The sequence below is a fragment of the Phragmites australis genome, chromosome 2 (assembly GCF_958298935.1).
Source record: "Phragmites australis chromosome 2, lpPhrAust1.1, whole genome shotgun sequence".
Lineage (NCBI taxonomy): Eukaryota > Viridiplantae > Streptophyta > Magnoliopsida > Poales > Poaceae > Phragmites > Phragmites australis.
Genome location: NC_084922.1, coordinates 43,168,779 through 43,191,236, shown reverse-complemented (window position 1 = coordinate 43,191,236; position 22,458 = coordinate 43,168,779). Strand labels below are relative to the sequence as shown.

Below are 22,458 nucleotides of genomic sequence, written 5' to 3'. Positions count from 1 at the left end.
TAGATCTTGAATCTGGAACTAGGGTTGCAAAGTTCTTAAAGTTCTACAGTCTGGGAACAAATGAGGATTTATGTGGATTTGAGTTAGGAATCATGTTGCTAGGCGGTTGAGCAAAGTCTAGACCCTGTACACCCTTCTAGGCATTTTTACTTTTGATTTAGAGAGACTCCCAGGTTAGTTTAGCTCAGTTTTTCCCTTCGTAATGGCTGCTGTTCTGGAGCTGCGCGAGGCTGATTTTACTGTAGCGCCGAGTACTGTTCACCCGAGCACCCCGGGTACTGTTCACCGAGCACCCCCTGATACTGTTCACCGACGACCCCCGGGGGTACTGTTCACCCGACGACCCCCGGGTACTGTTCACCCGAGCACGAGCGCAGTCACCCCGAGCACTCCCGAGCACCCATGTACTGTTCACCCCGAGCACCCCGAGCACGGTCGATCCCGAGGACCCCCGGGGGTACTGTTCACCCGAGCACCCCGGGTACTGTTCACCCGACGACCCCGGTACTGTTCACCCGAGCACCCCGAGCACCCCTGTACTGTTCACCCCGAGCACCCCGAGCACGGTCGACCCCGAGGACCCCCGGGTACTGTTCACCGAGCACCCCGGGTATTGTTCACCCGACGACCCCCGGGTACTGTTCACCCGAGCACCCCGAGCGCCCCCTGTACTGTTCACCCCGAGCACCCGAGCACGGTCGATCCCGAGCACCCCCGGGTACTGTTCACCCCGGGTACCCCCGTGAGTACTGTTCATCCCGGGCACCCGAGCACGGTTTATCAGGCTTTCCTGATAGCTGATAGCTTGTAAAATTCGTAGTTAATTCGTAGGAACTCCAAACTTTTTGAGACCACTTGGAAAATTCTAGTTTGGTCAGTACGATCTTGGAATAATATTGTCATGTATTGTGGAGCATATTTTTCTTACATGATCGCATTTCATACATGCTCATTACATTGCACGCGTTGCTCTCTGTAGTGAACGCCGATCCGTCGATCCCGGAGGCCGTGGGCGATCGTGAGGCGTCCCACCTTTCTGATTCAGGGCAGCAAGGCAAGCATCGTTCATATTGCACCGTGTCTACTTGAAATTTTAATATGTTATCTACGCTTATGTATACATTGCATGTGTCGGGTACTGAGTTGGGTAGAACCTATGCCGATGCATTATCCCATTTCGGTCACGTGTCATGTGTTGTTCCTAGGAGCCTAGTGGTGTCATCGAGGTCTAATTTTAGTTCGCTATGCTTAGTGGTACTTGGGCTTTCCGGTAGAAGTCGACGACGGCGTCCACCGTTGTCGCGAGCCTAGGACTTATTATTTGTTCGCACTTATGGTTGTGTTGATGATGAGTCGGTTTGGTGAGTGGTGAGTTGAGACGAGGTGTGGGCGGTGTTAGGGGTGTCATCTGCTCACGAGGAGTCCTCAGGCAGTTCGGGGAGGGAACCCGGACACTGTAGACCGCTTGCACCGGTTAAGCACCGATCATCGGTGTAGTCGGCTTTAGCACATACCTTACTCACCACATGCTGATATAATGGTAGGCGAGCCGATTACCTTCGCAGACGTGGTCATGTGGGCCTCGTCATAGACGGTGTGAGTCCGGTTTGAGTCCGGGCTTTTAGCGGTATTAGTTTGCTCGGGGAGTAGTTCTAATACCGCCGTGCCGAGCTATGGTTGATCCACATGGTTGGGCCTGGTTGGGAAAGGTTGTCACGGGTACCCCCTTGTGCGCATCTTAGCGGGTGGCACAAGCCGTATGGTCCCTGTGTCGTGTGGGTCCAGGAGTATCCCCTGCAGGGTGTATAATCAGTTCGAACTGCCGCGCTCTCGGTCATGAGCATCGCTATCGCTTATCTCCACCGAGCGACCATGTTTTGGTCGTAGAGTTTCGATGTGGGTTGTGGCATGGTTGGATTGGGGTGGTTTGGTCGGTATGTGGTTGGTGGTTTGGTGGGAATGGTTTGCTTTTATACACTTGTTGTTATATATCTGTTTTGATCAGTTGGTTGGCAGGGTTTGAGTCGGTGGTTGGTTAAGTCAGTTGCTTACACCTAGAGTCTAGGTTGCTTACCGCTTAATGAACTTAAACATGTCTTAATCCTTGCTACAGCTTTAAATGCATGATCCTTGGAGTCGAGAATATATATACTCATACTGTGTAAGACTTGCTAGTACCTTCGTACTAAGGGTGCTGCCCTTAAGTTGTTTTCAGGTCCGCAGGTTGGCGAGGAAGAGGCGGTGTTCGGCTACTTTGTGCCTGCCGATCAGGGTGGCGGGCAGGAGTAGCACCTTCTACTCCGAACTCCGGCGCTTTTGGTATGGAGCCTAAGGGCATACGGCTCCATACTCTTTTGTTGTATAGGTTTTTCTTCCGCTGCATAGTTGTTGTTGTTCCTGTTTTGTTGTAAATTGTGGAAGCAGTTGCATGTTTAATAATGGTAATTCAGTTTAATTATTTGCTCTCTATTAAACTGTGTTGTGATATTTGAGTTGGAAGGCATGTGTTCCGATCCTGGGCACAAAACACGTGCCGGGACTACCGGAATGGTATTCTGGTTAATCGTCGAGGTTGTGATTATGAATAATGATCCTCCTGATGATTAATTAGAATACTATTTGGACGGTTCCTCACAGGGAGAAATTGTGCGATGAAGCTCTGTTGAAGGAAGAATGTATGCTTTTTTTCTTAATTTATTTATAAATCCGATAGAATAGTCACTAGTGGTAGATTTTGATATAAGGTAGATGTTAAATCTAGAATATTTTATAAACCTGATAAGGTAGCTAATAGATGTAGGTTAGAATGTAGATCTATTTTTAAAATTAGTGTTAGATACAGATTAGCGATTAGATCATTTTTATATGTATTTTTTAGCTATTAGATATAGTATTTAGACATATGTTATGTATTAGATGTATGATTTAAATATAATATATGCATAACTGAGTAGTATATGTAGAATTTAGAGATGTTTGATATAGCGATATGGAGATATTTAATTGCAGTATAGATTATTTATTGGGCTATATTTATAATCAATTTTTCATTGTAGATGTGGTTTTACATAATTATGTATGTTATGTCATAATAATGTTAGTGTTTTCGTCGATGGTTGTCAGGTATGTCAAATATGTAGCAGCTTAGGATTTTTTATGGAGACAATGAAATATTATATGATCTGAAAGGGTAGTATTATCCGTATTTCACTCAATGGACAAAGGTATCTCATACTTGTATGACTGGTTGATGCGGGGTTTTAAAATAGACCCCGAGGTTCAAGAGATGAACATTAACATTATGAACAACCGATTGAGAGATGGTGTGTACTAGGAGGTGTACCCGCTCTGAAAAGATTTAGCGTGGAAGAGGTAACTGCAGGATGTTGTGCACAGAGGTTAGCCTCCTATGTTACTTGTGCAATAGAAGAATAAGGAGTCGGTGAGGAGATGTAGGGTGAGGGTACGCGGAGGAGGAGGGTGATGAGGAAGAGTATGAGCATGATGTCCATCCGGATGCAAATTCATCAGAGTATCCCCGATGAGGCAGACGAGGGAGAACGAATCTCTTCTCTAATTGAACAGATGAAGCGGGATGATCTTCAGGCTGACGAATCCCCTGAGTATGACATCTCGGATGATGCTCATGTTTCTACGGACTGGAATAATCCTAATTTCAACAATCTTATGGTGAACGAGGGGAATCAAGTAGCTTAAGAGCATACACAGAATGAGGTGACCCAATGTACTAAGTATTATACCAGTCAGACCATGAAGGATATAATGACTTAATGGGCAACATCGTTTCGAAGGTTGTTTTATGTTGTGAAGTCAAACAAGAAGAAATATGATGTCAAGTGCGTGAAGACGGGTTACTCGTGACAGGTGCACGGCTTCAAGGGGAAGTGAGTTGACTACTGAAAGGTGTCGACTGTGGTCGACCACACTTGCAATATGAACCAATTTGAGTCCAGCTATAGGAACATCACCTCAGCCTTTTATCGTCAATGTGATGTATGCCTAGATGGTGTTATGTTATTGTCTTTTTTTCATGCTACTATGTTATTATTACTAGCATAATAGCTTTTACGTACCGTGTTTTTATTTTGTGATTCTATTCGAACCATTGACTCATATAACAATCATTCCATAACTGTTAGAGCATTGAGTAAGGGGGCGTCCTAACTAACGGGCCCTACCCACGAGAGGTATGATGACTGGTAAGGAATATTTTCTGAACCCTGGCCCATCGTGCGACTAGATTCAAGCTCGCACGACTAGTGCAAGGCTTGCGTGACTAGCCTCGATACGATATTATGAGATCCTACGATTAGCCCTTGTTGGTCATGAGCCCGGTTCTTACCTAACCCATCTAATCGTATTTATTGCTATCTACTCAAGTGTTTTTCTTTCCCAATCACCTCATCCAGTGAACAATGTCATGTTCGGCGTGGTTGGGCACTACCCCATCCCGTATCATTAAATGCTACATATGGGACCTTGCGGGCTAGCGCAGCACCGCACGACTGACAAGACAAGGTCTATAGAACGATCAGACAAGTGGACGGTTTTCCATGTATACTCGTGGGGCGTAGGGATAGGACAACTTGGCAGACGATCTTATGGTGCAAGACGATGGGACAGGTCGGGCTGCCAGAGAAGGCAGGCGTGGAGACATTCTATTGTTGGGATAGGCACTCAAAGCTCTCAGGGCAAGTTGGGCTCACCCGGTTCTCTAGGATATGATCTTAGAGTTGAATATCTAGCTATGCATGGGTCTGCTAATTGGGCTCAATTGTAAGTTCTCCCTCTCTCTTGTATATAAAGAGAGGAGGACCCGATTTGTAAAGGAGGAGGGGTAACCGATTAGAAGTGGCGAAGCAGCGTCGCCGACTGCATCACCCCCACGAACATTTCGCAGAGATGCGCGAAGACCGCCAACGCCACGACGGAATTGGGGCTTAGGTGCACCATTTGAATGCCGTACGTCTCCAGCACTTGCAGAAAGAAGGCGGAGAACGGCGGCACTAGCCCCGCCGCCACGAAAGAGGTGAAGAGGACGGTCCGCCCAGGGACGGTCGTCGCCGGCGTCAGAGTCGCCGGCCTCACCACCACGGCACCTTCCTGACCCTCCGGTACCAACAGCTTCCTAATCTTATCTGCCGCCTCCTCGTTCCTCAGACGAGACTCCGGCAAGATGCTGTCTGAAGTCTTGTCCCGGCGACCTCCTCCAACCCTCGTCATCTCGTCAGGATGGAGGGTGTTTTTTGGTGGTGAAGAGAGAGAGAAGGGAGAACGCTCCGGTCGCCTGGGAGTTTCCTGAGGGCTTCGGAGCACAAAGAAGGCAGGAGCGCAAGTGCGAGAGAGCGTAAAAAAGGGGAACGGTCCGATCCATTCCCCCTTTTTATAGTTCAAAAATTCAAAAACTGCCGCCCCAGACGGTTCGCTCGGCGAAGCGTCGCCTCGATCGACGCAACTGTCAGGCGAATCTCCCGCCGATCGCGCGATGTCAGCGGTTGCCAGGCGTATTTTCCTCGATCTGCGCGGCGACCGCGCGTGCCGCCCGTATGGTTATCATACCCTTCGGAAGTTGTGTGGACACGCGTCCACTCATTTTCCCGTTGGAACGTACTTGAGGTCTAGGTCCGCAAGGGCCACCTCTCGAAAGCTTGCCACATGGCGTCCGCGCCAGCCTTGGCCTCGGTCGCGACGAAGGGCCCATTCGCAGTCTCCGTCCCATCGGCTACCAACGGGCCCGGGGGCTACTGTCGGTGTATTCAGAACCAGGGGTCCCTAAGTCCCGAGGCCAGGCCGGCCATCCACCACATGTCACCACCCTGCAAGGTAAGAAGAGGCTAAGCCCCGGGAGAAGGTGCTCGGGACCGCCGCCTCTGGTTCCCGAGCACCCTAGTTCCCCGATGCTCCGCCGAGCCCAAATACCAAGAAGGAAGTGCTCGGGAGAGAGTGCTCGGTGTTGCACGTGGCAGCCCCCGAGGACTCGGTGCCCCGAAGGTTCCGTCGAAATGCTCGGGAGAGAGTGCTCGGGGCTGCACGTGGCAGCCCCCGAGGACTCGGTGCCCCGAAGGTCCCGTCGAAGTGCTCGGGAGAGAGTGCTCGGGGCTGCACGTGGCAGCCCCCGAGGACTCGGTGCCCCGAAGGTCCCGTCGAAGTGCTCGGGAGAGAGTGCTCGGGGCTGCACGTGGCAGCCCCCGAGGACTCGGTGCCCCGAAGGTTCCACCGAAGTGCTCGGGAGAGAGTGCTCGGGGTTGCACGTGGCAGCCCCCGAGGACTCGGTGCCCCGAAGGTCCCACCGAAGTGCTCGGGAGAGAGTGCTCGGGGTTGCACGTGGCAGCCCCCGAGGACTCGGTGCCCCGAAGGTCCCATCGAAGTGCTCGGGAGAGAGTGCTCGGGGTTGCACGTGGCAGCCCCCGAGGACTCGGTGCCCCGAAGGCCCCACCGCAGTGCTCAGGAGAGAGTGCTCGGGGCTGCACGTGGCAGCCCCCGAGGACTCGGTTCCCCGAAGGTTCGCGCAAGATCATTCAAAGACCCGAAGGGTCCCGTCGTCAGGGTGTCATCCAGTCAAAGGCCCAATGCCGCATTTAATAGGCACGCACGGTCTGACATTCTGACATCCTGACATTCTCGGCTGCCCACGCCCCAGTGTCAGACCCTGCCATGCACTGGCAGGGGCGCGTGGGTCCATTAAATGCACGGGTCCCGTCCCGTTTTCATCCAGGTGCCTCGGGATAACGTTGCCAGAATCGAAGCGCTCGGCCTGCCACCCTGCCCTGGCAGAAGAACAAGACAGGGTGGGCGCACCGGGCACCTCTGAGGCTGCCCGGTGGGCCCCTTGCATGGCGCCCCGAGGCTTCTGCAGCGGCTGGAGGTCGAATGCGCGCCGCATTTCTCCACCGCCCCTGTCACTTCACCAAGGTGAGATGATTGCGCCTTTCTCCGTGGGACTTTGGCATTCGCGTCCCCCCTTTCCCATTCAGGATATGTTGAGGTCGGCGCACCTATAAAAGAAAAGGATGGAGAACATGAAGGGGTGTGTGAAAAAGAGGAAGAACGACAGCCCCCGACCACCAGACAACCAACAATCTCCGACGAACCAGGTCAAAGATAGATTGACGGATACTCGAACCAGCTCAAGTTAAGCTAGAACATAAGAGCCTCAAGCTCTTTGTAAACAGTTCTCCCCTTAGAACCAGATACCTCCTTGAAGAATCCCCTTCAAGGGCAGATATAACACTCACACAGGAGTAGGGTGTTACGCCTTCGTGCGGCCCGAACCTGTCTAAACCCCAGTGTACCCCTTTTTCTCGCATTAGGGTGATCGTCTCCCACTAGCCATCGCATTTATTTCCGTTCCCGCTTATTTCCCAGACAAGCTCTCCCAGGATCATCCCCCCGGCCGAATCTCTAAAAAGGGGTCTCTCGGGATCCCTGCGATAGGAGTTCATCCTCCGACAGAAACTATGGCAGACCTAGGGTCGAGGACGACCTATACTAGGTAAGGTAGTGACAAGGTGAGTCGTTGCGAGACTTCATCTGGCGCTTCACCGAGCGTCGAAACACCATTCCAAAGATCACAGGTGAATCCGTGGTCATCGCTTTCAAGAGGGGTCAGAGACTAAAAGATGGTTAAGAAGCTGCCCACTAAGGTAATACGAAGCACTAATGAGCTCTTCGAGCTCCCTAACAAGTGCACACAGGCCATCGAGGCACGAAAGCGTCAGATTGACGCCAGGTTGTGGCTGACCTCCGACCATGCCGCCCCCTCCAAAGGGGTCGATCGGAAGGAGAAGAGGAAGAACAAATGCAAGGGAGGACCGTCCGACGTCATGGTGGTCGAGCAGACCGGCCAATCGCGCCAGTGCTTCGAGAAAAAAGAGGGAAAGAAGGGTTGTGGCTACTACCGGATCCACCGCACCGATGCCCATAACCTGACCAAGTGTAAGATCATGCGGGGCATCATCTACAAGGAGTTTGGAGAGCGTAAATCCAAGCCCAACGAGGATGGTGAGGATGGGGCCGACCCCGACCAATCAACACTGGGGGTACCAGCAAGTCGATCACATGGTCTACCACATCTTCAGTGGTGCCACAACATACTCCTCAAACAAAGAATACAAGTCGGTGGTCTGGAAGGTATGGGCGACCACGTCGGACCCAAGCTCACGTCTGAAGTGGTCAGAAGTGCCCCTTACCTTCAGTCAGGCTGACCACCCTATGAGTGTAAGCGACCTGGTTGCTACCCTATTGTGGTCGAACCCACCGTGCAGAACATCCGATTGGGTTGCGTGCTGATCGATGGAGGAAGCTCTATCAACCTTCTCTTCTTCAACGCATTGGACGCCTTGCAAATCCCAATGAGTGCGTTGATACCGTCTCTCCCTTTTTTTGAATTATCCCGGGCTCCTAGACTAAGCCCTTGGGGCAGGCCAAATTTCCAATAATTTTTGGCTCATCGAGTAACTTCATGATTGAAAAAGTCATGTTTGATGTAGCGGATTTTGGGACCGCTATAACATGATCCTGGGGCGATCGACGATTGCTCAATTCGTGGCCGTCGCCCACTATGTTTTTTTGGTTTCAAAGTCAGGCACGTCCCTCGCAAGGACAACTTTCTAGCCGATGAGCTGGCTCGTCTAGCTTCTTCTTGTGAACCGGTCCTAGTCAGAATCTTTGAAGAAAGACTCATATGATCATCCACCGCGGTCTCAGATCAAGGTGAAGGGGATGCTCCACTTGGAAACGGAGCACCAGAGGTAACACCTTTGGAGGCAATGCCTCCTTCGGTGTTGTCGATCTCGGGTGGCCATCATGTGGTCGCTCTGCTTGATTCGTGTATGACCTGGATGGATCAATAAGATCTCAGACTACCTTCAAAATCGAGCAATCCCTGATGATGATGTGTTAGCAAAAAAGGTCTCGTGGTAATCCCACAGATACTCCCTGATAGATGGACGCCTTTACCACTGGGGAGCAACGACCTTTTACTGAAATGCATCACTCAGGAAGAGTGAAGCATAATGCTCTCTGATATCCATGGAGACATATGTGTGCCCTCCAGGATGCTTATGAGCTGGTGAAATGGTGCGAGTTATATCAGTTCCATGGCCAACAAACCAACTTACCATCCCAAGCACTACAAGCTGTACCACTCTTTTAGTCTTTCACTGTTTGGGGGTTCGATATCGTGGGACCGTTCCCTAAAGCCCCAAGCTATTTTGAATTCCTATTCGTAGCAATCGTCTAATTATGGACAACGAGACTCAATTCACTAGTAGTGCTTTCCAGGACTACTGTGAAGAGAGTGAGACCAAAGTTTACTATGTGTCGGTGGCACACCCACAGGGCAATGGACAGATCAAAAGGACAAATGGGATGATACTGCAAGGGATCAAAACCTGGGTCTTTGATCGGCTTATCAATTATTCAATACGCTGGGTGGACGAACTACCCACAGTACTCTAATCGTTTTCTTTCTTGTTTTTGGCGTAGAAGCAATGCTTCCCTCAGAGATCGCCCTTCAGTCGCCTCGAGTGGCCATCTACTCAGACGATGACCAGGTGGCGCGACGTGAGGATGATGTAAACCTGATCGAAGAGTTCCGCGAGCGTGCTCTAATATGAGTTGTCCAATATTAGAAAAGCCTCTGATGCTATCACAACCGTGAGATGAGGGAGCAGAGACTGGTTGTAGGCAACCTCGTCCTTAGGCAAATTTAGAATAAGGCTGGTCGGAATAAACTCTCCCCAATGTGGGAAGGAACTTACAAAATAGTCGATGTCACCCGACTTGGTGCGGTCAAGCTCGCCAAGGAGGACGGTCATAAATTACACAACTCCTAGAACATCTTCTTGTTGCGCAAGTTCTACATGTAGGGTTACTCGAAGATGGACCTAATTCTTTATTGTGCAGAACCTTTTGGACAAGCGTGGAATAAGAATTGTAAGTTTTTAAAAGTTTGAAAGACTAAACTCTCTGTTTGATAGGATTTTATGACCAACAACGGACCCCCACCGGATTGACTCTCCGACAACTACAAGACCTGGCGATCAGGAAGTTAAAACGATCAGTTGGTCGTGGGCGCTGGCACAGCGTGGGATCGCTGCTCGCACAATGGCAAAGGTACTAACGGCCCAGGATAACAACCGCGAGGCCACAAGTCTCCACTCAGGTCGAGCACTGGTCGCCGCCGAGAGACTTGTCGTGCCGAGGAGTATCTTGCGCTTTGAGAGCCTAATTAACGGGCAAGGCGGAATAATCAGAGCCTATGCGCCGTGACAACATAGGAAAAACTCTCTGAACACTCCAAACAGAGGTCCAAACCAGACGATCCAAAAACCGTAGGGCCCTCGTATGATCTTCCGGCCATCGATAAGACCATCAGAAGTGGTTGGAACATTTTCATTATGAAAAGGATTGGTTACAAATATGACGATTATATCTAGTTAGACTAACTGTCCTATTACATGTATGTTCTTTCCCTCTTAACTCATGTGGCAGATGCACAGTTGGTAAAAAGGTTTCGTCTGACTCTTGTAAGGCGTGGGGATCCACAAGCTCCAAGGATTCAGAAATATGTGAACTTATACTTACCATTGAGCGAGTAAAAAAAAAACCCTCTTAGTAGAAGTTCTCCATATCTACTGCCTACTGCCTATTAGGCTATCTCCAATAGATACTCTAAATTTCATCCCCTATAACACTATTACAGCATCCCCTAAGACTATTACAGCATCCCCTAACACTATTACAACATCCTCTATTTTTTTTTAATCTCCAACAGCTACCCTATTTCTTACCTTCCATTACTCTCCTTCTTCCCTCGAACCCACGCGTATACTCTCTGAACAGTGTTGCAGCCTCCCGTATTCATCTGCAAAAATGTCACCGGGAGTCTCTGTCCGTATCACTGTTGGCCCGATATGGGCTCTGTTGGAGTGAGTTGCGGGAGGCAGCAATCGGCAAATTACAGTAGGATTCATCAGCACAGTGATGTGGGAGAGAAAAGCTGGCTCCATTGGAGTTGGCCTTAGGGATCAAATCTTATATTTGATATTTGACTAAGACAAAATTTTCTTTTAGTGTTAAATGATATACCTATCGATAGCGAGACACATATAGTGGCTTCGTCAATCTCTAAGCTTCTAATTTTTTTTTTCAAATTATTGTATGAGTGCGTGTGTATAGGTTGTACAGATGCTTCTTAAAAAACTTTTCAAATTATTTCTGTTAGTGGCTTTGCTTATGTTTTTCTTTAATTTCTGTCAACGTTCATTTCGTGTCCTCCGAAGCATTGCTGGTCAATCATTGTTCCTGGCCAGTAAAGAGACCCATTTTTGTGTCGCATTTAGTCGTGGTACCAATAACAATACTAAACGATGAATTCCGTTCACTAGCATCAGCGTGAAGGAATGGTTAGCTGTGGAATAGTTGCACACGCGACAACAATAATTTAGGGGTTCTTGGATAGACGCCGCTTCGCCAAGCTAAATTTTTGGCGTTGACTATACCTCCGCGTGCGTGTTTGGATGGCCGCAGCTTCGCCAAGCTAAATTTTTGGCGTTGACTATACCTCCGCGTTCGTGTTTGCCCCTGCGCTTACGCCCACACATCTGAGCTAGTTCATTTTTGCACCTGAGCATTGACGGAACGGTAGCAGCCAAATCGTCCGTCAAAAATTTGGCTAGCCGCCGATTTAACCGGGTGAGACGGGGCCAATACAAACAGCCCTTTAATTTTCTCATCCTGTCATCTATGGACGCCATCGTTTAGTTTTCTCATCCTGTCATCCATGGACGCCATCGTCCAAATGGATAATAGCACAAAAATGGCTCCAAATTAACCGTCCAATTCAATCGCCACAACACAAGAGTCACCAAATCGATTTAAGGTCCATCATAGAAAATTAACGAATACCGTGTCATGAACTCATGGTATCTCTAAACAATTCGTCAAACTCCCAACTGAATTTCGCTACAATACTAGTACAAAGTCATACCCTCATCGAATACTTTTATGTTGAACCTTCCATGTTCTCGCCGTTTTGAATATAGAAAGTACGGAGGAACACGATGAAACGACACCTTCTTACCACGAAATTTACCTCAAAATGCATATACTTCGAGACGCGCTATAGTTTGACCAAAAGCAAAGCACTTAACCGAGTTTTGATTATCCTCCAACCAACCATAAATACATATCGTTTTATATAAAGCATGATCTTCAATACACAATTTTAATCATTATTTTTCTATTAAAATATATTAAATTTATGATATTATGAAAGAAATTAAGTTGCTACTGCTAGTCTGATATTATGAAACAAATCTATCCATATAATTTTAAAATATTTAAAATAAATATTTTAAAAGCTATTGCTAGTCTAAAAGTCTGAAAAGAACATGTATTTATAGTTGGACGGAGTACTTTACGGACTGTATCGTAGTAGGGGCCACCTGTCATGACTCGGACAGATAAGCAGTCCCTTTCTTTTTTATATGCTCTTCTTCCGATTCTTCTTTAAACCTGAAAGGCTGCTTCCGCCGGCAACCCCTTTTTGCTAGTAACGGCGCCGGTGGGATAATTATCGGGCGTCTCCTCAGGGGAGCGAACCCTAGCGCTCTCCGCCGGCAACAGCGATGTACCAGGCGGGGGCCGTGGTGAGGGCGGCGCCCGCGGCGGCGCCGAACGCGGCGGTTCGGGTGGAGAAGGCCACGAGCCACCTGCTCATGGGTCCCGACTGGGCCGTCAACCTCGAAATATGTGACATCATCAACGCCGACATCTGGTGAGCGCACTGCCCTTCCCCTCCCCGTCGTTCCTGCGGGGGGGATTGGGTGCTGTGTGGAAAAAAATTGGTCTTCGCTTAGGCTGTAGTGGGTTTTGGCAGGCGCAGTTGCTTTTGTGTTTTGGCCGAAATTTTTGTCGGTTTTGGGGTCTTGACAATAGGATGAGAAGAAACTAGCATTTCATGCATATTTCAAGTAGAAGAAATATGACATCTAGACTCTGGTCTAGAATCGGATGCTTGTTATGGTGAAAATTGCGCTGATTGATTTTAAGCCTTTAGCGTGCGTTGGGGAAAAAAAAGGGATGACCTCGGCCTTTGCCCTCTCCCATGATGTCTCTGACAGCCCTTTCGATCATGAACTCTACTTGCATACATGGGACTGTGGGGTGACAAAATTCGTGAAGGCCAGAACTAGGAGTCTTAAGATAAAAACATTTGGAGGTTTGCGTGGATTGATTTCAGTAAGTGGTACCCCCATTTTTTTCAATGAAGTGTTAAACATTCTGTTTCATGAGAGTTCCATGAGATGAACCAATCGTGCTAACATTGGCTAACTTTGCATTGCAATGATTATTCATGATAAGGACAAACTGAGGCCCCATGCTGTTGAGATGCTGACAGAGCCAGCGTCTAATCACATGCTTGTTTGAAACTGTATGGCGCATGGGTTTTGGACTTTAGCATTCCATTCAACCTTTCCCTCTTGGAAGAGTCTTGACTCGGTTTTTTCTAAAAGAATTATATTTTTATGTCTTACTCAGTGATAAGCGAATAGTATGGTTTCGCTTATACTATCGTGATTCCATAAATTAAGAGTTTTTTTGGACCAGGTAGCTATCTACTTATCATAATGATTTTTGAACATCTGAATCAGGCAAACAAAGGATGTGATAAAGGCAGTGAAAAAGAGATTGCAGAACAAGGACCCAAAGGTTCAATTCTATGCTTTGACGGTATGTACTTTCACTATGCCATGATGAAGCATGTGAGAATTATTGTATACTTTACTACACAATAAGAATCCAGCTGTTATTTTGTTTTATTCATATCAGTTGCAAACTGGTGCAGCTTTTGGAGACAATGATGAAGAACTGTGGTGAATATGTTCAGTTTGAAGTTGCTGAACAGCATGTTCTACAAGAAATGGTTAAAATTATCCAGAAGAAGGTATATGATATAATACTCACTTTACTTTCACCTTTCCTAAAATCTGCACATAGAGTACCATTTTTAAGTCGGTTCTTTTAGCCTTAAGAATTTTCAATGGCAATGCATGTGTTGAAGTAGTTCATTGTATGATTGGAGAGCGCTGTAGTCCCCATGAATATTTTGATGTGAAAAATTTAGGACCTCATGGGGTCATGGGTGACACCAGGAATAAACTAGTCTTATGATGTGATTAGATGACAGTTTGCAGCACTTGTGAACTGTTGTGTGTCAAAAACCTCTTCTCTCTCTAAAAATCCAATAAATCGAAACAAGAGTACAACACAAAATGTGAGATTCTGCTCATCATCTCGGTGGCGGAAGCGGTGTATGTGTGTGTTCATTGCTCCTGTTAAATACTACAACGATGAATCATTATTAGTATAGTACTACTAAAGTGGTGTGCAAAGCTCTATTATGGTTAGTTGCTCTACTCTGCTTTGAATTCCATATTCTGCGGTTACCAGAACTCACCTTCTCCTTTGCAATAACCTTTGTTTTCAAAGTCCTGTGCACTGATAAGGCGATAAGCCATAATCTGCACTCCAATTTGACTTTTGCAATATTAATTTGGTTGAGTCGAACCGTCATTAAGTTAATTGTGATCCATTCCTATATTGTTGTTCTACTAGCTCTAATAACTGTACATATCTGTGCTATTATTCTAAGCAACTCTCTCTTTTGGAATTTGCTCTCAGAATGATATGCAAGTAAGGGGTAAGATATTATTACTTTTAGACTCCTGGCAAGAGGCATTTGGTGGACCTGGAAGTAAATACCCGCAATATCATTGGGCATATCTTGAAGTAAAGGTATCCAACTGATCCCTGCTTGTTCCCAAGGAAATGTTGAATATCATTGGGCATATCTTTTATGTTATATGTCGTCATCAATATATTGTTCCCACTGTGCATGTGCTGTGTTCGAGATGCATTTATCATATGATCATGCCAAAGCATCCCCTCTTTCCAGCAAAATTGGGTCTATGCTAGTTCAAAACATGGCATTTTAAAAAATGCCACTCAGTTTCCTTTATTTGGGTACATCACTCGAGTTTCTTATTGCTTTCAAATATACCATTTTCTCTACTTTTTCTCTTGTTTTCCGTCCTTTTCTTCTATTTCCCTATTATTCCCCATCCGACAATCCATGCAGCTGCCCATTGCCAGGTTGCTCAACTAACTGAGTGAAAGAGAGTGAACAGGTCTGGTCCATCATGCATTGTGTAGTTTGGTTTGGCCACCTCAATGGATTTGATCCAAACAAGATATGTTGGAGTTAGGAGAAAAGGCAGGATTGTAGTTGAGTATATCATAAAATAGGTTAAAAACATGGGAAATGACAAGGAGAGAAAATTGCATATTTCAAAGCAACCGGAAACTTGAGTGGATCTTCCCATGTATAGAACATTGAGTGGCGTAGATCCAGTTTCGCGCCTCTGTTTTTTCTCTGGAAATAATCCTTTCAGTTGCATCCATCTTTGCTAACTGTCAATTTTTGTTACAGACAACAGGTGTGGTGTTCCCAAGACGTCCTATAGATGCCCCACCAATATTTACTCCTCCTACACATAATTCTCAAACCTATGGTTCACCCAGGTATGCTGCAGGAAGTCTGAATGACAGAATGTCTTCAGATGTTGAGACTCTGAGGTTATGTTCCTTTATGTAGTGCATTGGACTCATTTTGCTTGTTCTCACCCACTTACCCTGTTTCATGCATTGGACTCATTTTGCTTGTTCTCACCCACTTACCCTGTTTCGTGATATTAACAGTGTCTCCCAATTTTTTTGGCTTACAGCTTAGGGGACTTGAATAATATTCGAAATGTGACAGAGCTACTAAACGATATGGTGTATGCTTTGAACCCATCTGATCGTATGGTAAAAGAATTCTCTTCTCGATTTTTTTTCTTATGACCATCCTTTATAATTGGCAGTAGGTTTTGCTCTAACTGATGTGTGCAAATGACCTTTATTGTGGACCCAGGCTGTTGAAGGTGAAATCATCGCAGATCTTGTGACCCAGTGTCGCACAAATCAACAAAAGCTTTTACAGTTTGTCAGTTCAACAGGGTAAATATCCGCTCCTCTCTTTGATTTGCGATAGTCTTGCATGGTCCCCCTTTGTTCTTTCATGACCAGATTAGCTTAAGTTATTGATGTTTGAGATCTTCTGTTACATTGTCTAGGAACGAGCAGTTACTAAAGCAAGGACTAGAAATAAATGATCTCTTACAAAGTGTACTTTCAAAATATGATGCTATCGCCTCTGGTGCTCCTTTGGCTGTTGAAGCACCTGTGAGAGAGACAGTTGAGGCTCCTAGAGAGGCTCCTGCAGTGAAGGCATCTGCACCTCCTATTGTACATAATGATGCTGCTGATGGAGAAGAAGATGAGTTCACCCAGCTGGCGCAAAGGTACTTCTTAGTAGCCTGCATTCCAGCTTTACTTCCCTACACAGTAATTAAAATGCTTCCTGCTTTATGCATCTGCAGGAAAAACAAATCTGTGGTAAGTAGCGTTGATGCATCATCAAGCACTGGGGACCTTGCCCTTGTACCCACTGACCCAGCAGGTTCAGAGTCCTCATCTTCTGTTGCAAGCAACGCATTGGTTCCTCTTGACCCAGCTCCCAGCAGTAGCACTGAATCAAAAGAGCTGGATATGATCGACCTTCTAAGCCTCACCTTGTGCAGCCCTACTCCTGAAACTTCTACTGATTCTTCAACACAGAATCATAATGGACCTCAGCAACCTACTGCTCCAAATGGGCAACAATATCCTTCTCCTATGCCACAATATCCAGCAAATGGGCAACAATATCCTTCTACTGTGCCACAATATCCTTCAAACTACCCGCCTCAGACAACAAACCAGGTATATACTCCACAAAACAGTAGTTATGTTGCACCTTGGGCCCAAACAGGAGCATATCCACCTCAGCCTCCATCATACGCATCTGGCTATCCAGCAGCACCATGGGCGTCTACTCCTGCAACCGTTGATTCTAATCCTTTCCTTTCGTCCGCGTACCAGGAGCCAAAGGAGCCACCGCATTCTCATGTTGCTTCTGTTGCCCAAACTGCCACCTATGCACCTCCCCCGGTTTCGTATGCCTCTCCTTCAGTGTCTTACGTACCCCCTGCAACCTCCCAGTCAATTCGACATTACAGTTCTGTGGGTTCTCCACCAAGCAATGGACTGAATGTGGCTCAAGCTAAGATGAATGGGAATCAACAACCAAAGGATTCCTCTGTCGCGGCTAGCAAACCATACTACCTACCTGATAATTTGTTCAGTGATTTGATTGACCTGAAGGGTTTCAGTGGTGGACACAAGATGGGTGGGCCCACTACCATGGGTAACTCAAATGGACTATGATTGGAGGAAAGAAATAGGTTTGTCTATATGGCTGGTGGTGAGATCAGTAGTGGCTTTTCTTGTTATTTATTACTCCTTGGTTCGGTATTCAATGTACATTTGCTGTATATCACCGTTCCCTCGTTTGACACGTTTGGTTGCATTGGTTGATTCGTGGGTGCTACAGTTTTAAGTTAAACAGAGATGTAGAAGATTGTTGATGTACATATAAATGATTACTAGCATGGCATCCTCAGAGGTGGATGCTTGTGACGAAATCTGTTGGTATCTAAATTCTCCCCATCTCTTGAGTTGCTGTTGCTCGTACCACCAGGTAAAATGCTGTTTGTGCGCTGATTCTCCCCGTCTCACGTACTCAGTTTTTACTGTTTCGTCTGCTACAGTAAAATGCGATTGATCGGGGCTACAGCAAAATATATTAGTCCTCTTCTCGACCGTTAGATTAGAATCAAAATATCAGATTTGATACTACAGTAACGATGAACAGTATGAATCGTTGCTACATTATAGCGAAATACTGTGCCACAATGTTTCTGCTACAGTCGCTGCAAGCACTGTTCGTATACTTACATTTTTACTGTTTCGTCTGCTAAAGTAAATATATTAGTGATGCTACAGTAACTGATGAGCAGTAGGAATCGTCGCTACAGAATACAATACTGTTGCCGCAGTGTTCTGCTACGGTTCCACTGCAAAGCACTGTTCATATAGTCACATTTTACTGTTTCATCTACTACAGTAGATGCATTACCTTATACACGGCAGAAGATCGGGATCCTCTCAGGACTGACTGGTTGTACGCTACGGCACTTAGGCACAAACCCAGAATACAACAGCCCACAGAGGTTCTGGAATTCTGGATGCTGGGTAGCGACAGCGAGGTCTTGGGATTTGAGACTCTTTAGCCCATGATCCCATGATATTTTACCCCTGTATTTTGTTAAAAAATAGCGGCTGTAGCAGCCAATCGGCTGGCAAATGTTAAGGCCAACTCCAGCAGATCTTTTAAATTTGCAGATGCGGCACTACAGTGTTTCACGGGTACTGTAGCATACTGTTTACAGAGGCTACCGGTGAGTCCGGGGTAGGAAAACACTGTCGGGTTCTGTAGTAACACCGTAGCAACACTGTAGTAGTACTGTTTGCAGAGACTGACGGCGGGACCGGAGAGAGAAAAGGAGAGTAGAAGGTAAAAAATGGGTTAGCTGCTGGAGATGAAAAAAATAAGGAATGCTGTAATAGTGATAGATGATACTGTAATAGTATTTTTGAGGATGAAAATTTAAAATAGCTACTGAAGATGATCTAAAATGAACCAAGATATGGGCAAAGAGAAAACTGAAATCAACTGGATCTTGGCCAAAGAATCTTACCATAAATCAACTTTTTCATTCGTGAGTATTATTATTTTTTATCAGGTGCAATCATCTAGTCATTACACACTGCTAAATGCAACTTCCTCGCCATCCATGAAACCATGAGCAACGGGAAATCTAAGCACGTCTTTCCATTGTTGTCATGCTGTTAACTACAAGTATCCAATGGTGCAGAATTTGTAGTTGTCCATATATACTTTCTCTTTATTATGGCCCTTCATCATTCCCCTCTTTCTCTCCATGGCCGCACGTAACAGCACAGCCATGCAGGCAGAGGCCATGACAATTGGCACGATCGAGCTCTTCCGTTTCTTTCAACCCTCACGTTGGCATGCTGAATTTGACGCCACGCTTCTCCCTCTCTTTTTTTGTGTGAAATAACCACCTTTCTTTCTTAAATAGAAGGTGACTATATATATATATATAAAAGAAAACTAGTCTGTATTTTCGAGAGTGCATACTCCTACTATAATATACCACATAAATAAATTAGATATACTCATTTATCACTATAAATATACTTATATACTCATTCTAATCCAATGTGAATTACATGAAAAAATAGAAAAGAAGTCCATCAATTTTATACCTCTATATTTGTACATAAAATGTAATACACTCAACAAAATATGTGCAAATCACTAAAAAAAAACTATACATACCATTTGGACAATCTTATATCCTCACATGTTCCACGTACATACCATTTATCACATGAGATACTCTCTACGTAATAAGGTACATATGTGAAAGTACATACTTCCAAGAATACCACATTCGTATATATATCAGCTCTCAACTTTTTAGTTTACTCGACATGATGCTGATGAATGTGCAAATATCTCCAAGCATAAATGCCGTGGAGGGCTTAGATATGCTCCAAATAAAATTTTGCGTTTTCCCATTTTGAGAACTAAATTTCATTCGAGTTTTAAAGAAAAAATCTAGGCTTTACAGAAAACCATCTCCGTTCTCTCAATTTCTGAGCGGCAGCAATGCCATTTCTTCATGTCTGCCTATTGACGTAAGAAATCCATTCAAGTTTTCATTATTCGATCAGATTTGCAAAGAAGTTTCAGCAGACACGAGTCACACGACGAACATTTTCTTTGGAGCACGTCAGGTTTTCCTTTTAAAGGCATGTTGCATGCTACCGTTAATAACTCTCTAGCAACCCCACATGATCCAACACACAAATCAAGCACAAAAACACCCAAATCACCACAACTCAGCTAGTTTTACTGCCGGATCCAACTCAGTTCACAATATCTCGGTACAAACTGGCAGCAGTGGAACATAGATGGGGGAAGCAATCTAGATTGAGGAGGAAGAGAAAGGGGCTAGGATCAGAGAAGAGAACAACAGGGGGGAGTGGGATCGAGAGGAGAGTCCAGAGGAAGTCGGAGGCTGGAGGAGGAAGAAGATATTGTTCTCTTAAATGTTCTTCGATGTCTTGAGCCACGGTCTTGCTTTCTTTTGTATCTGCTCCCTGTGAGTTGAGCCCCCGCCTATCAGCCGTATAGGCCCTACCTGTCAGTTGGCTCATAACATTCACCCTCCTTGAAATTTGGCTTGCTCTCAAGCCGATCTCACGAGCTTATGAACACTGGCACATGAAGAACGACACCATTTGCTTGAGCCCTCTTAGATCCCAGGGTGTTTCTTCCTTCCCGGAAGTAATTATGAGCTCTGCACCATCAGCTGCCATAGCACCAACACCGTGATCCTGGTGACAAGCTAGCCCAAAATCTGTCACTTTCGCAACATGCTCTCCTAGATACCCCCTCTATGCTAGCAGCAGATTCCACATCAATGGCGCAGAAGGGAGCAAGAGTAGTTGCTGCAAGGAATGGCAACTACCCACTGATCAACAACAAAACACTTCAATACCCCCCACTATGCTAGCAGCAGGTTCCACATCCCAACAGCCACACCTCCAGTGATGCAACTACCCACTGATCAACAACAAAACACTTCAATAGACAATCCCCTATATCAAATGACAATTTCACCAAGCTTTTGCTGCACATATACTCATGTCCAGTATGCCAAAACTCCAATTTAATCGGTACTGAGTTACCAGCCAAACCAAAGGAGAGGAACAAATCACCTTCATTCCAAAATAGCAAAATTGGTATTGTGAAGATGAACCTCCAAAACCCTCCCAGTTCATCAATGATTGCACCTTGTGTAGAGTAAATCATAGCTTCTTCTTCTTTATGCGCATGTACTCTGAAACTCAAGAAAATGTTCGACAAGTATACTGAAGAAGCCACCAGCAGTACACCATGCATGTTTTTCCCATCTTGTACATTACCTTGGACTTTAGTAAATTGATAGCTGACAACCACACCTGTTATCACTCCATTGATTGCAAGTGATTTCTCATTTGAAGTGGATCCCTGGTGTAATGAGAAAATGTATAAGCAGTGACTTCTACTGCTAGCTAGGTTTATTTGTATTTCTCCAACAGTTCTGTGTTGTGCACAACTAAGAACTTCCACCTTTGAGCAAAACTCAACGTCACCCTGGGAGCTAGCAAACTTGTATTGCTTAATAGCAATAATTGTCTGGCCATCAGGAAGGACACCTCGATGAACAAAGCCAAATCCAACCTTCAGCTAAGAAATTTGCTTGGGAGAATCCACGAGTTGCAAGTTCTAGTTCAGCGTAAGTAAACCACCGAGGAGGCTTTCCAAACACAGGTGCCTCATCAGTCTGTTAAAGGTTAGCCCCAACACTTCGCTCAACATCGTTGCCCTGAGGAATTCCAACCACATAAACTCGGATCCTTGACATAGAGTCGGCAACATATCTCAATCACTACACTTCATCGCTCAATGCTTCATTTAGAGCATCCTTAAGTCGTGCTTGTCACCTGAATATAATCTCATTGCTGCTCTAGTGCCTGCACTACGCCAGCTATGGCAGCAACTCTGCAGCACTTCGTCATTGGTGGCATGATGGTGGCCGACGAGTATGTCGAAGGCGCGGCCAGTGGTGAGCTCGACAAGGTGGAGCACGTGGATGAAGCCTTCTATCGAACACATGGTAGGCGTGGTTGCAGGGTGCTTTTTCTTGCCGTCGTCGTTGACCCGCACATTGGTGTTGAGCACCATCGGTTGGCCGCTAGAGTAGCCCATGAGCTTGTTGCCGATTTTGTCACGCTCGTCACCATCGCACGCGAGCCTAAGCATCGGGTGTCTGTTGTAGGTGCGCTGGGTGACGTCGTGCTCGACGTAGTAGCCGAACCTCGCGCGATAGGGCTGCCTCCTCATCTGCAACTGGGACGACGTTCTGGAGCGGATGATTTCGGTGGTCATACTCCGCTGGGATGATGGAGTGGCGCGTCGCAACAAGGGCGAAGGCTCATATCCATGAGGCGGTGGCCATGGCACCTACAGATGCAGGGGTGAAGGTCCAGAGCCATGCCAAGTCCCGAGCCGAATAGTGAGCCGAGCCGAGCCACCTCCAAAACCCAGTTGATCCGAGCCATGACCTGAGCCAACCTATAATTGAGCCCAAGCCGAGCCCAAAATTGGAATATACCGCCATTCTCCTTTTTCTAAATTAACCTCCCGGCAAATCTTCTAAAGCCCGTTTCTCCTCCGTTCTACCTCTGTTTTCGACGATTTTTTCCACTGATATTCATCTAAATTCAAGATCTATCAAAACATGTTAATTTCAT

At 46.3% G+C, this 22,458-nt stretch overlaps 1 protein-coding gene across 2 annotated transcripts; it reads left to right on the top strand.

The window, feature by feature from the left end:
- Positions 1 to 12,538: 12,538 nt before the first annotated feature.
- LOC133909042 (TOM1-like protein 6) lies at positions 12,539 to 17,651 on the top strand. Of its 2 annotated transcripts, none has more exons than XM_062351312.1 (9): positions 12,539 to 12,802; positions 13,680 to 13,758; positions 13,874 to 13,972; positions 14,710 to 14,823; positions 15,518 to 15,609; positions 15,813 to 15,894; positions 16,001 to 16,086; positions 16,203 to 16,430; positions 16,509 to 17,651. In XM_062351312.1, exons 1-9 carry the CDS (start codon positions 12,654 to 12,656, stop codon positions 17,392 to 17,394), a joined length of 1,815 nt encoding a protein of 604 aa, XP_062207296.1. In that variant the 5' UTR covers positions 12,539 to 12,653; the 3' UTR covers positions 17,395 to 17,651. The 2 variants fall into 2 exon arrangements, with proteins under 2 accessions (XP_062207296.1, XP_062207295.1); XM_062351311.1 differs by having other exon boundaries at positions 15,518 to 15,663.
- Positions 17,652 to 22,458: the final 4,807 nt, after the last annotated feature.

Coding starts and splice junctions, on each gene's coding strand:
- LOC133909042 (XM_062351311.1), top strand. CDS start 12,654: ATGTACCAGGCGGGGGCCGTGGTGAGGGCGGCGCCCGCGGCGGCGCCG. Junction 13,759..13,873: donor TTCAATTCTATGCTTTGACG/GTATGTACTTTC, acceptor AAACTGGTGCAG/CTTTTGGAGACAATGATGAA. Junction 15,895..16,000: donor TGAACCCATCTGATCGTATG/GTAAAAGAATTC, acceptor TTGTGGACCCAG/GCTGTTGAAGGTGAAATCAT.